The 12607-nt window shown below is 34.7% G+C and overlaps 1 protein-coding gene across 1 annotated transcript in view; it reads right to left on the reverse strand.

Moving 5' to 3' along the window:
• The window catches only part of DNAJC1 (DnaJ heat shock protein family (Hsp40) member C1), a 146600-nt gene that overhangs the window by 80480 nt on the left and 53513 nt on the right, over nucleotides 1-12607 (reverse strand). The window contains exons 2-3 of the mRNA XM_056114536.1: nucleotides 6373-6474; nucleotides 5841-5887 (exon numbers count right to left, since the gene is read on the reverse strand). Of these exons, the coding sequence (XP_055970511.1) occupies nucleotides 5841-5887; nucleotides 6373-6474 (149 nt within the window). The remainder of the gene's footprint in view (nucleotides 1-5840; nucleotides 5888-6372; nucleotides 6475-12607) is intronic.

Consider the following 12607-nt stretch of genomic DNA (forward strand, 5'->3'; position numbering starts at 1 on the left):
ATATTCTAAACACACAACCTGTTAATCTTAATTGAACTCAACTCATTAAATATTCTAATCACACTATTTCCCGAATTAAATCTTCACTGAAAGGCCTAATTTGGTGCAACACATTGACCAAAATATTTTAATTAAAAATATTCTGAGTTAGTTGCAGGCCTAATTACAGGAATAGAAATAGGGCCTATATTGTCAGGCAGGTCAGTAGAACTCAGTAGTAGGTTTTTCTCAAGTAAATTGACCGATCTAGGAATAATAGCGCAGCTGCTAAACTGCCAGTCTTGACATGTAAATCAATTTAAATGCAACAACTGCACTAGCTACTTTGATAGTTATTAAACTGATACCTTAGAGATATGCAAAAAAATAAATAAATAAAGCAAACGATTTATTACAGGCAACTTCTTCAGTTGTAAAATATCAGTTATAAATTCAAACTTTATTAGCAAATCTAGAAAACATGGCTTTCAGGCTATTAATAACAGCAGATCAGAATAACCAATGTTCAAAATAAGACATTAATTAGTACTAAATTATTAAAGGGTAAATTGTGTGGTATACAAGAAGCTACAAATTAAAATATGATAGTGTAGTAGCTGAACCAGATAAAATTTGAGGTTAATATGGCCTCTTATAATATTTATAGCAGTCCTTTAATACTCAAGACATAATATGATATCATCAACAACTATAGTTCCTGTCCTCAAAAATTCATGTTTAAATCTACCTTTGGTAAAAGATAATTCATTTGAAATTAGAAATGTATTGTTAAAGATTTGAAGTGTTTTCATGAAAGAGTATAACATTCGTAAAGTCCTGAATTTGTTCTAAATCTGTTTTTCTTCAGATTTATTGAGAAGAAAATAAACAAACATAGCAATCAGGAAAAAAAAATCAGAACATAGTAATAATTTTCAGCTAATCTTTTTAATAAAATAGCTTCACATAAAAAGTATGTTTATAAGTAATAAATATTAAAAATATCTAAGAAATGGAAACAATTCCTTAAGAATATATGAGGATTCAATTAGTATCCGATCTAAAATGTATTGAAAGAAAGCATGGCTGAACTCATATCTATGAATCTCACGTGAATTTTTCCTTTATATCTTGAAATGCTAGGTATCTGTTAATAGCTACAATTTTCTATCTCAATGCAAATTTTATTTAGTGCACAGCCAAATTCAAGACAGCAAAATGTTATGCACTGAACACATTAAGCAGAAGTAGATATTTACTAGGTTATATATGCCACTCTAAATAACATTCTTTAAGGATTAAGCTTAGAATCAATGCTCTATTGATTTTACTATCAATGAACATTATGGCTCACAGGACTGGCCATTTAAGGGAAGATAGCTTTTATTATCATATTATCATTCATTGTTTAGAATACATATATAAAGATAAATCACTCCTTCCTGAAATACTGAAAAAATGAAGTTACTTCTTAAAATACTTATTCATGTCATTAAAAAATAGGTTAAAAACAAAAAATTTGAATCAATACATCATATTTTTCTATATTTAAATACATACTTTAAGTGTTTCTATAACTGACCTCAAACTGTTCTTAATAATTTATTAAAATGAGATTTAAGAATGTACATGTATTAAGAATATACAAAATTAATCTCTATGAAAATATTACTTATGCAAAAAGTCACATAAAACTGAATCATCTTAGAAATTAAAACATTAATAAATTTCAAACATCTAAAACATAAGCTAGTAAGAGCTTACTTTATTTTTTAAATGTATACAATGAATATAAAATAACATCTTACCAAGTTCCATTCTATAATTTACAATTTATCAAATATATTTAGTTAATATAAACACTGGGCATAAATCTAGAAAAATTTTAATAACCAGCAGAAAAATTATGTAAAATTAAAAATTAGCATATTTGGAGATGAGATAGAATACAGTAACTGTAAAACTAAAGTTCCATTTTTAGATTGAAACAATAAGAGCAACATCTTTCTTGGTTACATTTTGAGCTTTATAGTAAAAAGTTATATAAATATAAACAGGAAGTCTAACTTAACTGCTTAATTTATAAATTATATATCTGTGTCTATCTTGATATAGACATACAACAAAAGTTGTAGTATATAGCACTTTATACATTAATAGGTATTTTTTATTTTCTATCTAGTAGTTAAAGAAGGTACCAAGACATTCCTTATTTTTAGATTATGTATGCTTTCATTCAAGCACAAATATAATCAAAGTTTTAATAACTAGGTAATCGATTCATAAGAGTGTAGTGGTTTAGGCTCAGATAATTGTTATTTTAATTGGTTTTGCAAATAGAAGTTTTTCATTTACCATACAGGATGCCAGGAATTGAACCCAGGTTGGTTGCATGCAAGACAAGCGCCCCACCCACTGTACTATCTCTCTGGCCCTTATGCTAAATTTCTTTACACTAATAGGTAAAATGAGTCATTTTCAAGTTGCAGTTTATGAGTATAGGAAGGAAAAAAAAGTTGAAATATTTATTTACTACTGTACTCTTGGGAATTACTCAAGAAAAATGAAAGTATATATATGATTTTTTATGATAAATGAAAGTTGATAGCAGCATTGTTCATCATAGACAACAAGAGGAAACAACCTAAATGTATAATACTTGGTGAATAATGAAGTGGCTTATGGAATACAATTCAGCCACCAAAACAGCTGGTATATGCCATAATATAGATAAATGTAAAATGTGCTGTGATAAAAAGATGTCAGATCCACAACACCCAAAAGGAGAGAGAGAACACAGGGGATTGCCCTGCCACAGAGGCAGGGTGAGATGGGAGGGATGGGGGTCGGGGGGATATTATCCATGGTGGTGGAAAATGGGCACTGGTGGAGGGATGGGTATTTGATCATTGTATAATCAAAACCCAAACACAAAAAATTGTAAATCTACAACTGTACCTCATGGTGTTTCACTAAAAATAATAAAAAAAAATGTAAAAAAAAAGATGTCAGATATAAAAGATGACTTATAGCATTACTTTGTAGTAAGTGTACAGAAAAAATAAACTTAGAGTCACAGAGAGGAGATCAGTAATTGAGGCTGCGAGAGTGAGAATTCTTGCAACTGGGTTTCAGGAAATAGTTGGACATGATGGAAATGTTCTAAAACTGAATTGTGATGGAAAGTGCTATTATTACTTAACTAAAAGTCATTGAATTGAACATTTAAAACAGCCAACTTTCTTGTTTGTTGTGGGGTCACATTTCTGACTCTGTGCTTAGGAGCTGCTTCTTGATGTTTCAGGGGATCATATGGTGCTGGGGATTGAATCCTGGTCTACAGCATGCAAAGCCCGTACTCAGTCCTTTGAGCTAGATCTGATGCCTAAAATGTCTGAGTTTCTATTTTTTTTGTTTTAAATGGGAGGCTAACTATACCTAAATAAAAGTATTTAAAAAAATTAAATTTGCCTTGCCCTTAGAAAAGGGTTATTTGAGGGCCAGAGATACACTGGGTAAGAAACTTATCTTGCTCCTGCTAGGAGTGATCCCTAAGTGAAGAGCCCGGAGTGAGACCTGAACACCACCCAGTGAGGCCACCAAACCAAAGGAAAAAAAAAATCAAAAGGTTATCTGATTTATTTGATCTATTTTATTGCTATTCTCTTTCTAAAGAATGTACCTGATTTTGGTAAAAACAAAATTATTTATATGGGAAATGATCAGATATGGGAAACGTGACTATGGCAATTTCCCATCTTGCTAATTCCTAGACAGTTATACCTTTCCCTTATCACTAACTCCTTGACGATTATACATTTAAAAGATCTTGTTTGGTGAATATTTATAATATACAAATGGAATACAAAAACCAATTCTTAAAATCAGTGTAAGACAATCTTTTTAAAAAAAATAGATATAACTGTGTGCTCTTTTTCCCCTAAAGGAATTATAAACATTAGGTAATTGTCTGTTGAGGTGCATTTCTCCTATGTTTAAATACTCATAGGTCACCTGGCCTCAGGCATAAGCTTTAGAGGAATGGTTCTCAGCTTGATTAGTTAAGACTTTTGCCTCAAGGAAAACCAGTTACCAAAGAGTTACTTGTGCCTCAAGGGGTATAAATACTATAGCTGTTTGTGTAACTGTCAGAGCCACTTTCTCCACTAACACTGAAAAAAATGCAGAGGGAATTAATCCAAAAAAAGAAAACGTTAGAACAGTTTTTGTTAATAAAGACACAATTTTACCTACTGATTTATTCTATGAAGATGTAATTTCAGTACTGAAAGAAATTGTTACAAAGTTTACTAACTTTTATAATGGTAACAAAAGGACACCATCTGATGCCAAAGACACAGACTAAATCAATCCATCTCATCAGACACCTATTTTTTGATGTGTGAAACAAACTAGGGGCTCACAGGGAGAAACCAACTAGAAAATATGTGTAGAATGACCAACACTTCTTTCAACACACTTCTAGGACTCTTTCAACATTACGGATTATCTCAAACTAGAGGAATGTCGGCTATGGTATCTGGACCAATGCCAATCCTTGTTATAAAGCAAAGAACTCAGTCAAGAGAGTGTATCCTGAATCCTGCTTCGGGATGTGACAAACTGAAGTATTCAAAGGAAAGAGTTAAGATGAGAACCAGGAGGGCAACTAACACTTTAAGATACATAATAATTCAGACAATACATAGGAAAATGATTACAAATGTCAGTACAATTTTTTTGGGGGGGGCTTTCTTTATTTATTTATACCCCACAACTACGGGTATTTAGGCAGACTGTAAGCCTAAAATCACAGATTAAAAGTTGGGGTTTCCTCCTCTTCTAATTTCCCCTTCTTTTACTGTAGCACAACCATTTTCGAAGTGTAGAACACAGCTTACTGGTGTCTCATGGAATCAGTTTAGAGGGCCACAACTAGAAATTGCTGAACTAAACAACTAGAAAAGAAAATACCAGTCTGCTTTACATGCAAAGGAAGTATCTGGAGAAATTTTGGTTTTTTACTGTTTTTCTGTCTGTCCCAAGACCGGATGCAAAATGCAATTCCTATTGTGGGTCTGATTTTAAAACTCTGAAGCCAAATAAATGTCTACATTCCATTTTCTAAGTGTATATTGGAAGGGGGCCCTCAACGAATCTCTAAGGTTTCTGGCACTAGTATAGATACAACACTACTCTTCTGAAATAGGTAAGTCCCAGAATGGGGCAAGGGGGTGGAGAGTGGGGGAGGGAGACTGCCTCTGTTTTGGAAGTTCAACCCTCAACATTGAATCACTGAAGGAGGACAAGGGAAAGAAGAGACAAGAAAGATAGGAAGAAGAAACAAATTGCTTCTACTCCTATTTTCTATAGCTTTACACAAGTCTATATCTTCATTCACAAATAGGACTTCTTATTTTGAGAGTGAAAAATATTAAGAAACAGTAGTATCTGGAAAGTTACTAACAACCCACTTATAAAAGATTTAATGGATAGAAACAATGAAAAGACCACCACCAAGCAAAGAGGGGCTATTACTGATGCCTCAAAGAAATGAATGGGCATTTTAAGCCAAGTAGTATTCAAATTTCCCAGGGAAATAAAGATATAAAAATCATATCTAATGAAGCTATGACTGCTAATTTATGACTTGTGATCTTAAAGTCTGTAAGTACTGAATCAACCTAGTGAGTATGTAACAGAAATGAACTCTGCTATTAACATACATTTTAGAACATTTTTCTTAGAAGGAACAAAAGGAAAATACTAATTTACAATAAATATTATTTTAATGAGACAATTCTTTATAAATGGAGAGACATCAAACTCTAAAGTCTTAATTCAAAAGCAGAAACACTCACCTCTGCCTTCGTTCATCATCCTTTAAAACTTCATAAATGGCCACCAACTAAAACAGAAGCATTACTTTAAAATAAAAATCATCTCAACTACAAAAAATTGCTTAGAAAAGGTGAATACACTATAATTACTGCACACACAGAAAATAATATATGTATTCATGTAGAAAATGAAGAGATTAAAAAAATCATAATTTGTTTAGTAGTAACTTAAGAGTTAAAAAATGATTCGTATAAAAATGTGATCTTTCTTTGTGAAAGAAACAAAAGTTATAAAATAAAAAATTATCTTAAAAAAGCTTTTTTAAAGCAAAAGCTACAATTCAGAAAAGAAAATTATGACAACTGAGATCCTTCAAGAATTTAGATTGTAATTATCAAAAAAATTGGAAAAATGATTATTTTGTTAAAAAAAGCAAAGATATGCTACCTTAATTTCAAATGAAATATTCTACATATACATTTTTATGTTTGTGATAAACTATTTTTGTAGAATTCTCATGAAATATATGTACTAACAACACATTTCACTTACTTGTCTAAACTGAGTTTCTGCATTTTCATCCTTATTCTTGTCTGGATGCAAAGTTAGTGAAAGCTTACGATATGCTTTTCTAATGTCTGCAGATGAAGCATCCTGGAGGTGGTGGGGGGAGGGGGCAAAACACAAAGCAAACTTTGTCAGAAAAAGAAATTCCCAGAACCTTGTTAAGATCTGAGAAGACAGCCAACCAAGTGCAGGACCCCAGGCAATGTAATTTGAGCAATCAGCCTAACAACCAGGCAGTGCAACTAGCCTGACCCACATGACTGAACAATTATTCAATCTAATTTGGCTCTCCTCTTAACTTTTCATTACCATATAGTCATTTAAAGAAGACAGTATTTGGCAAAACTTTTCAAACACTTGTCTTCCTAAAATTAACCAATAAATCTTTTTTAGTAATTAAGAGATCAAAAAGAAACAAATTAAAAATTAATACATCTGTGTTCCTTCAAAGAAGGTCTTTATTTGAGAATCTTAAAAGCCAATTTCTGAATCCCAGGCTTACCATATGTGGTTTCTTCATTGTTATTTATATTGAATTACTAGCCTGCAACAACCTATGGAATCTCAATTTCACATGTCAAAAAGTATGCCGACTTGAAGGCAGTTACATTTGCATTCATCCAAAGTAACAGTGAGAAATAGTTACATACATTATCTTACTTTTGGTTCTAAAAGAGTGTTATCAATGTTTTGCAAAAATAAGGTTGTCTACTATTTATATATTGATAATGTAGTTTAAGTATATTTTAAAAGCCACGAGTTCAGTAACAGTACTTTAGATTATACGGATGTTAAAATTACATTTTATGTAACCCTGTGTGCATAGGTAAACTCAGCATCATTTAAATGGCTAGTATAAAATACATAACAACAATCTTGACACACTTTCCTCTAAGAAAACTTTTCTGCATCATTTTCAGAGGATTATTCATAAAAACAATACAAAATAAATTACTTCGGTTCTGCTTTGGGGGCAGGATTTGGGGTTTGGGATGGAAATATTCAAAATATGGTGGTGGGAAGGTGTAATGGTGGTGGGATTGATGTGATGTTTGAATATTAAATGTAATCAATTACTGTGAACAACTTTATGAAAATGAAATAAAATGTTAAAAATAAAAATATACATATAAAAAAGAAAATTAATGTCATGTAGGACTAAAAAATCTACCTCCATTATGAAGTCATCCCAATAATATTCAGAGTAGAATTAAATGATAGTAAATTTGCTTAATAAATTTTATTTAGTTTTATAGTTAAATATTTATCAAATTTCAAAAATTGCTTTTCAAAAAAACTCAAATAACTAAAAATGAAAACAAAAATCTGTGTACCTCGGACTAAATAGCTGTTTAAGAAATAGAGTTGTAGAGAGGCAAAGTGAGACTATAATTAGTCTGTCAAGTCTTCCTTTACAAACCATTATTTTCATTACCAATTTTCTAGGAGCTTACTGTTCCAGACTCTAATTATTCTTAAAAGTTTCAACTAAGGTGTAAATATTTTTGTGATTTGTGGAAGGCCAAGGAGCTGTAAAAATAGCAGAGTAAGTTTTGCAGGTAGTATGGCTGTAATTTTCATTCTAATTTGTTTAATGGAATAGACATGTTCTCTAGAAATGTGGTAGAAAATGGTGATGAAGTTTATTGAAAAATCCTTGTTGGAGATTATGTTAAGCAAAGAGGTCAAGAATCAAATTAATAAATGTTCTCTAAATGGGACTTTAATTTTGGTTTCTATCATAGAAAAAAATTTATTCCAAAGAGCTGATTTCATTGTGTTATAAAGTAATACATGATCATGGAATATCTGTGACTTATTTAAAAATGACTAAAAGTCACCCAAGGCATGGTTCCCGTTAGGAGTCTTACCGTGATAACCCAACCCCCCAAATTTCTGCCAGAGTAGGTATCTTACATGTAAATATGACCAGATGGCTCTCCTATTTCCAATCCTTCGTAGCTCCCAAGCGTCTTCATCATCTGTCTCTTTCCCAATCTTTTTAGCTCTATCTCCCACCAGGTTGTTCCATCCTCCTGGTCCCCTATCAGGAAGCAGTTCCCCAAGCTCATCATTTTGTTTTGCATTAAGCTATAGACAAAGACAATTCTCTTCTGACTGGGTTCTCAGGCTACACACAAATACTGCCTAGTTTTCTCTGGATGTTTGTCCCAGTAAGATTATTATTACACCTTCTGTGGATAAAAGTGAAAAAAATATGTGAGGACTTTCCTATGAACAAAGACATTCTATAAACAAGTCACACTGCAGAGAGTTTATGTATGTGTCAAATCTATGAGCATGAACTCAGGGCCAGTTGCATGCAAGACATGGCCTTCAGAAGTGTGAGGGAAGGGAGGGGACAGTTATTGCTGGCAGTACTCAGAGGCCAGGGCTGTGTTCCCATTATTTTTCAAATGCATTTTATATCACATTTGTACTGCAGAACTGAATGTTAGAACATTCATTTCACAGACTCAGTGGGAGTACGGTAGACCTTTTATCTCACAACAGCTACAGACAAAGTGGCCATTATTAACACTGTCATCATGAGGTTCATTTACCAAGATACATTTTTCCTCCTAAATATGATATGGTCTTGGGGAAGCTGGACATGACTTATAGTAGTGTGTAGGTGAACTCTGTAAAGAAGTGATATATGAACTCCTTTTAAAAAATAATGGAAGATAGCTCTAAGGGCTGGAGTATCTACTTTAAGAGTGGGAGCTTAAGTTTGATCCCCAGCACTGCATGGATTCCTGAGCACTGCACAGGACGTAGTCCCTAAGAACTGCCACTGTGGCCCCCAAATGGCCAGCAAAGATGGCTCAAAGGGCTGAGATCCTGAGTTTGGTATCTGGCAATGCATGCTCCCCAGCACAGCTGGGGACCCTAGGACCCAAGTAATCATTGACCTGAGTACCAAACAATTAGGCTTAAACAACTGATTAGAATTGTTGAGAATGCCTCTGGGAAAGCCCTCCCCATCAAAAATAATTTGTATGTGTGGGGCATGTTGGGCAATACACAGCAGTGCTCAGGGTCTTAAGACTGACTGTGCTTCAGAGTCGCTCCTGGCAGTGCTTGGGAGACTATATGTGGTGCTGGGGATCAAACCCAGGTAGAGTACCTTCAAGGGAAGCATCCTGTTTGCTATACTATCTCTTAGTCTCCCTCCTGTATTTTTATACTTGAAAAAGAACCACGAGGGGGCTGGAGCCATAGCACAATGGGTAGGGCGTTTACCTTGCATGCGTCAGACCCGGGTTCGATCCCCAGCATCCTATATGGTCCCCTGAGCACCGCTGGGAGTAATTCCTGAGTGCATGAGCCAGACGTAATCCCTGTGCATCACTGGGAGTGACCCCCCCCCAAAATAACCATGAAAGTAATATGTCAAAATGGAAGATGATGTGAATAAATGACAAGAGTAAGGAACTCCAAGGGTCTGTCCCTGCATTACATAATCTGGCACAATCTGAAAGAAACAATGATACCTGTTCTCTGCAAACTAGCTGAAGATACACAGCAGTCAAACACGCACTGTCTTAGGAAGCAACAGATTCTCAGTAGGGCTCTTAAAGAGATGCCAGTGTGAGTTCAGGGTGTGGTTTCTTGGTGCTGGAAAAAGCGAACCAGACTTAATCCTACTGTGATAGTTTGTTTTGGCCTACCATCCTAGATGGATTGCATGAAGAGCTTATCTTTATTTTATCTAACTCACAATGCTTCCAGACAGAGAGGTCTTACCCAGACATAGTCTAGAGGGCAGGGCACTTGCCATAGGGTCCCCTAGTGATCCCTAAGCATGGAGCCAGGAGTAAGCCCAAGCACTGCTGGATGTGGTCCCCAAATAATAATAAAATTCATATTCAGCAAAACTATGCTCAAAACAAACAAAAAAGAGAGGGCAACATGATCTAGCTAAAAGGGACAAGCCATGCAAAGCATACTGGCACAACATGGTGGTTCCTAAGAATAGCACTGCCAAGTATGACCTCAAAATAAAAAAGAACCCCCCCATCCCAGTGAAAGAAAATGAGATAATCTAATCAGAAAAGAACTAAGACTTTGCATGTGTGGGACTGGGTTCAAAAAACCTTGGGAGTTCTGCTAGCAAGCTCTAGAAAAAAAATGTGACATAGAACTGAAGCCGTTGACACCACCAGATATGGCCCCCACACAAAATCCAAGTAGGAATTCTTCAGGGTAAATAAAAACACCGGAAACAATAACAATAGCTAGTATACAGCAGTAGTAATTTGTTTTTGGCTAGCAGTGCTAGTTTTTATATGTAATTTATCTTTACATTTTTGTAGATAAAGAACTTTGACCTTCTGCATGCTCCTTACCACTGAGCCACATCCTCAGCCCCTTTTCTATACAATTTAAAAGAAAACTACATAAAGCAATAATTAGGAATTTGTGACAATAACTACAGAAGAAAAGAGAGCTTTGAGAAGTAAAACTTTTTATATAACAAACTAAATTGGTATTAATTACAACCAGACTGCAGTAAATTAAGAGATTAATTGTGATTCCCAAAATAACACTAAGAAAATAGAGATCTGTAGTAAAAGAATGAAAGTGATGGGCTGGGGAGAGAGCTCGAAGAGCTTGTGCCTTACATGTGCTAGGTTCAAAACTGGATCCTCTGGGTTGTAAGGTCTCTAGAGCACCTGGATGTCCCACATCAGGCCCACAAGGCCAGACCAAGTATTTTGGGACTGGTCCCCAAACTTCCTGAGCTCAGCTCAAGAGGTCCTCCATGCTTATGAGGCCCTGCTACCAAAACAAGACACACAACATAGACAACAGAAGAAAACTATACATTAACATCCTTGTATGCCAGATTTCTCAAGAACTTTTAGTAAAGAAAATCTAGCGAGGCAGGAAGTATATAGTCAATAGTTTTTAACCTGTGGATCAGGACTAGTTCAAGGACCAGTGATTGAAAACCAGGTTATATACAATGACCAACTATTAATGCCAGAAGTGTAAAGATAGTCACTGCATGAAAATCAATCACAATAAAACACCATAACAATAAAATGAAGAACAAAACCCAGTTGAAATAATGATTTCAACTCGTACAGAAAACAAAATTTGATGCCATCTTATAATACTAAACAAGCTAGAAACAGAAGTGACTTTCTTAACTTAATAAAGGGCATCTGTGAAAAACCTGTAGCCAATCTCATACCTCATAATGAGAGAAGATCCCTCACCATAATAAAATCAGTTCTTTCCACTTTTGTATAATGTCTACCAGAGCAATTAGTCAAGGGTTAAAAGAGACATTTGAATTGGAATGGAAGAATTAAGACTGTATTTGCAGATGACATAATCGCATTTAAGGAAATGGACAAACAAGTATAAGAGCTAAAATAAATACGAGTTCTAAGATATAAGATTTATAAACAAAAACTTGCTGTATTTCTATACACAACATAAAAAAAGAATGTGAAGATCAACATACAATCCCAAAAGGAAATTAAGTAAACAAATCCTTTAAAGTAGCAGAAATAAGATAAAATACTACAGAATACATTTAACAAAAGAAACACAAGACTTAGGCCTGGGATGTGGCCCAGTGTTGGGGTTCCCACCTCTCATGTGCCAGGCTGTGAGTCTCGTCTGTGGTACTGGACCGTTATGAAACCCCAGCACTGCTCAGTGACCACAAGTGCCTCAAGTACATGAGCCCCAGCTCACTGCCACCAAGTGTGTGTAACCTTTAGCAAACCTCAACAACTATGACCTCCACACTGATCTATAGATTTAACACACTCTACCAAAAGTTCCACCTTGAAGTTTGCAACTTTTTTTTCTTGGGGCTGGAGCGATCACACAGCTGGTAGGGTGCTTGCCTTGCACAGCCAAGGGCATTCCATCCCCAGCACCCTATATAGTCCCCTAAGCCCCACTAAAATTGAGCCCTAAGAGCACAGCCAGGAGTAAGGTCTGAGCATTGTGAGGCGTGACCCAAAAATAAACAAAAGACAGGTACAACATCAGTCATGATCTTGGTGATTAGCTGGATACTTGCAAATTTTTACCCAACTGTATACTTAAGATTATTGTATTTTCCAAACACTACATTAAGTATGCTTTACAAAACTATATCCTTTAAAAAAATTGAATCATAAGATACATAGTTTCAAAGCTGTTCATGGTTGGGTTTCAGTCATACAATGTTCCAATACCCATCCCTCCACCA

Source organism: Sorex fumeus, unplaced genomic scaffold (genome assembly GCF_029834395.1).
Source record: "Sorex fumeus unplaced genomic scaffold, SorFum_2.1 ptg000026l, whole genome shotgun sequence".
Taxonomy (NCBI): Eukaryota; Metazoa; Chordata; class Mammalia; order Eulipotyphla; family Soricidae; genus Sorex; species Sorex fumeus.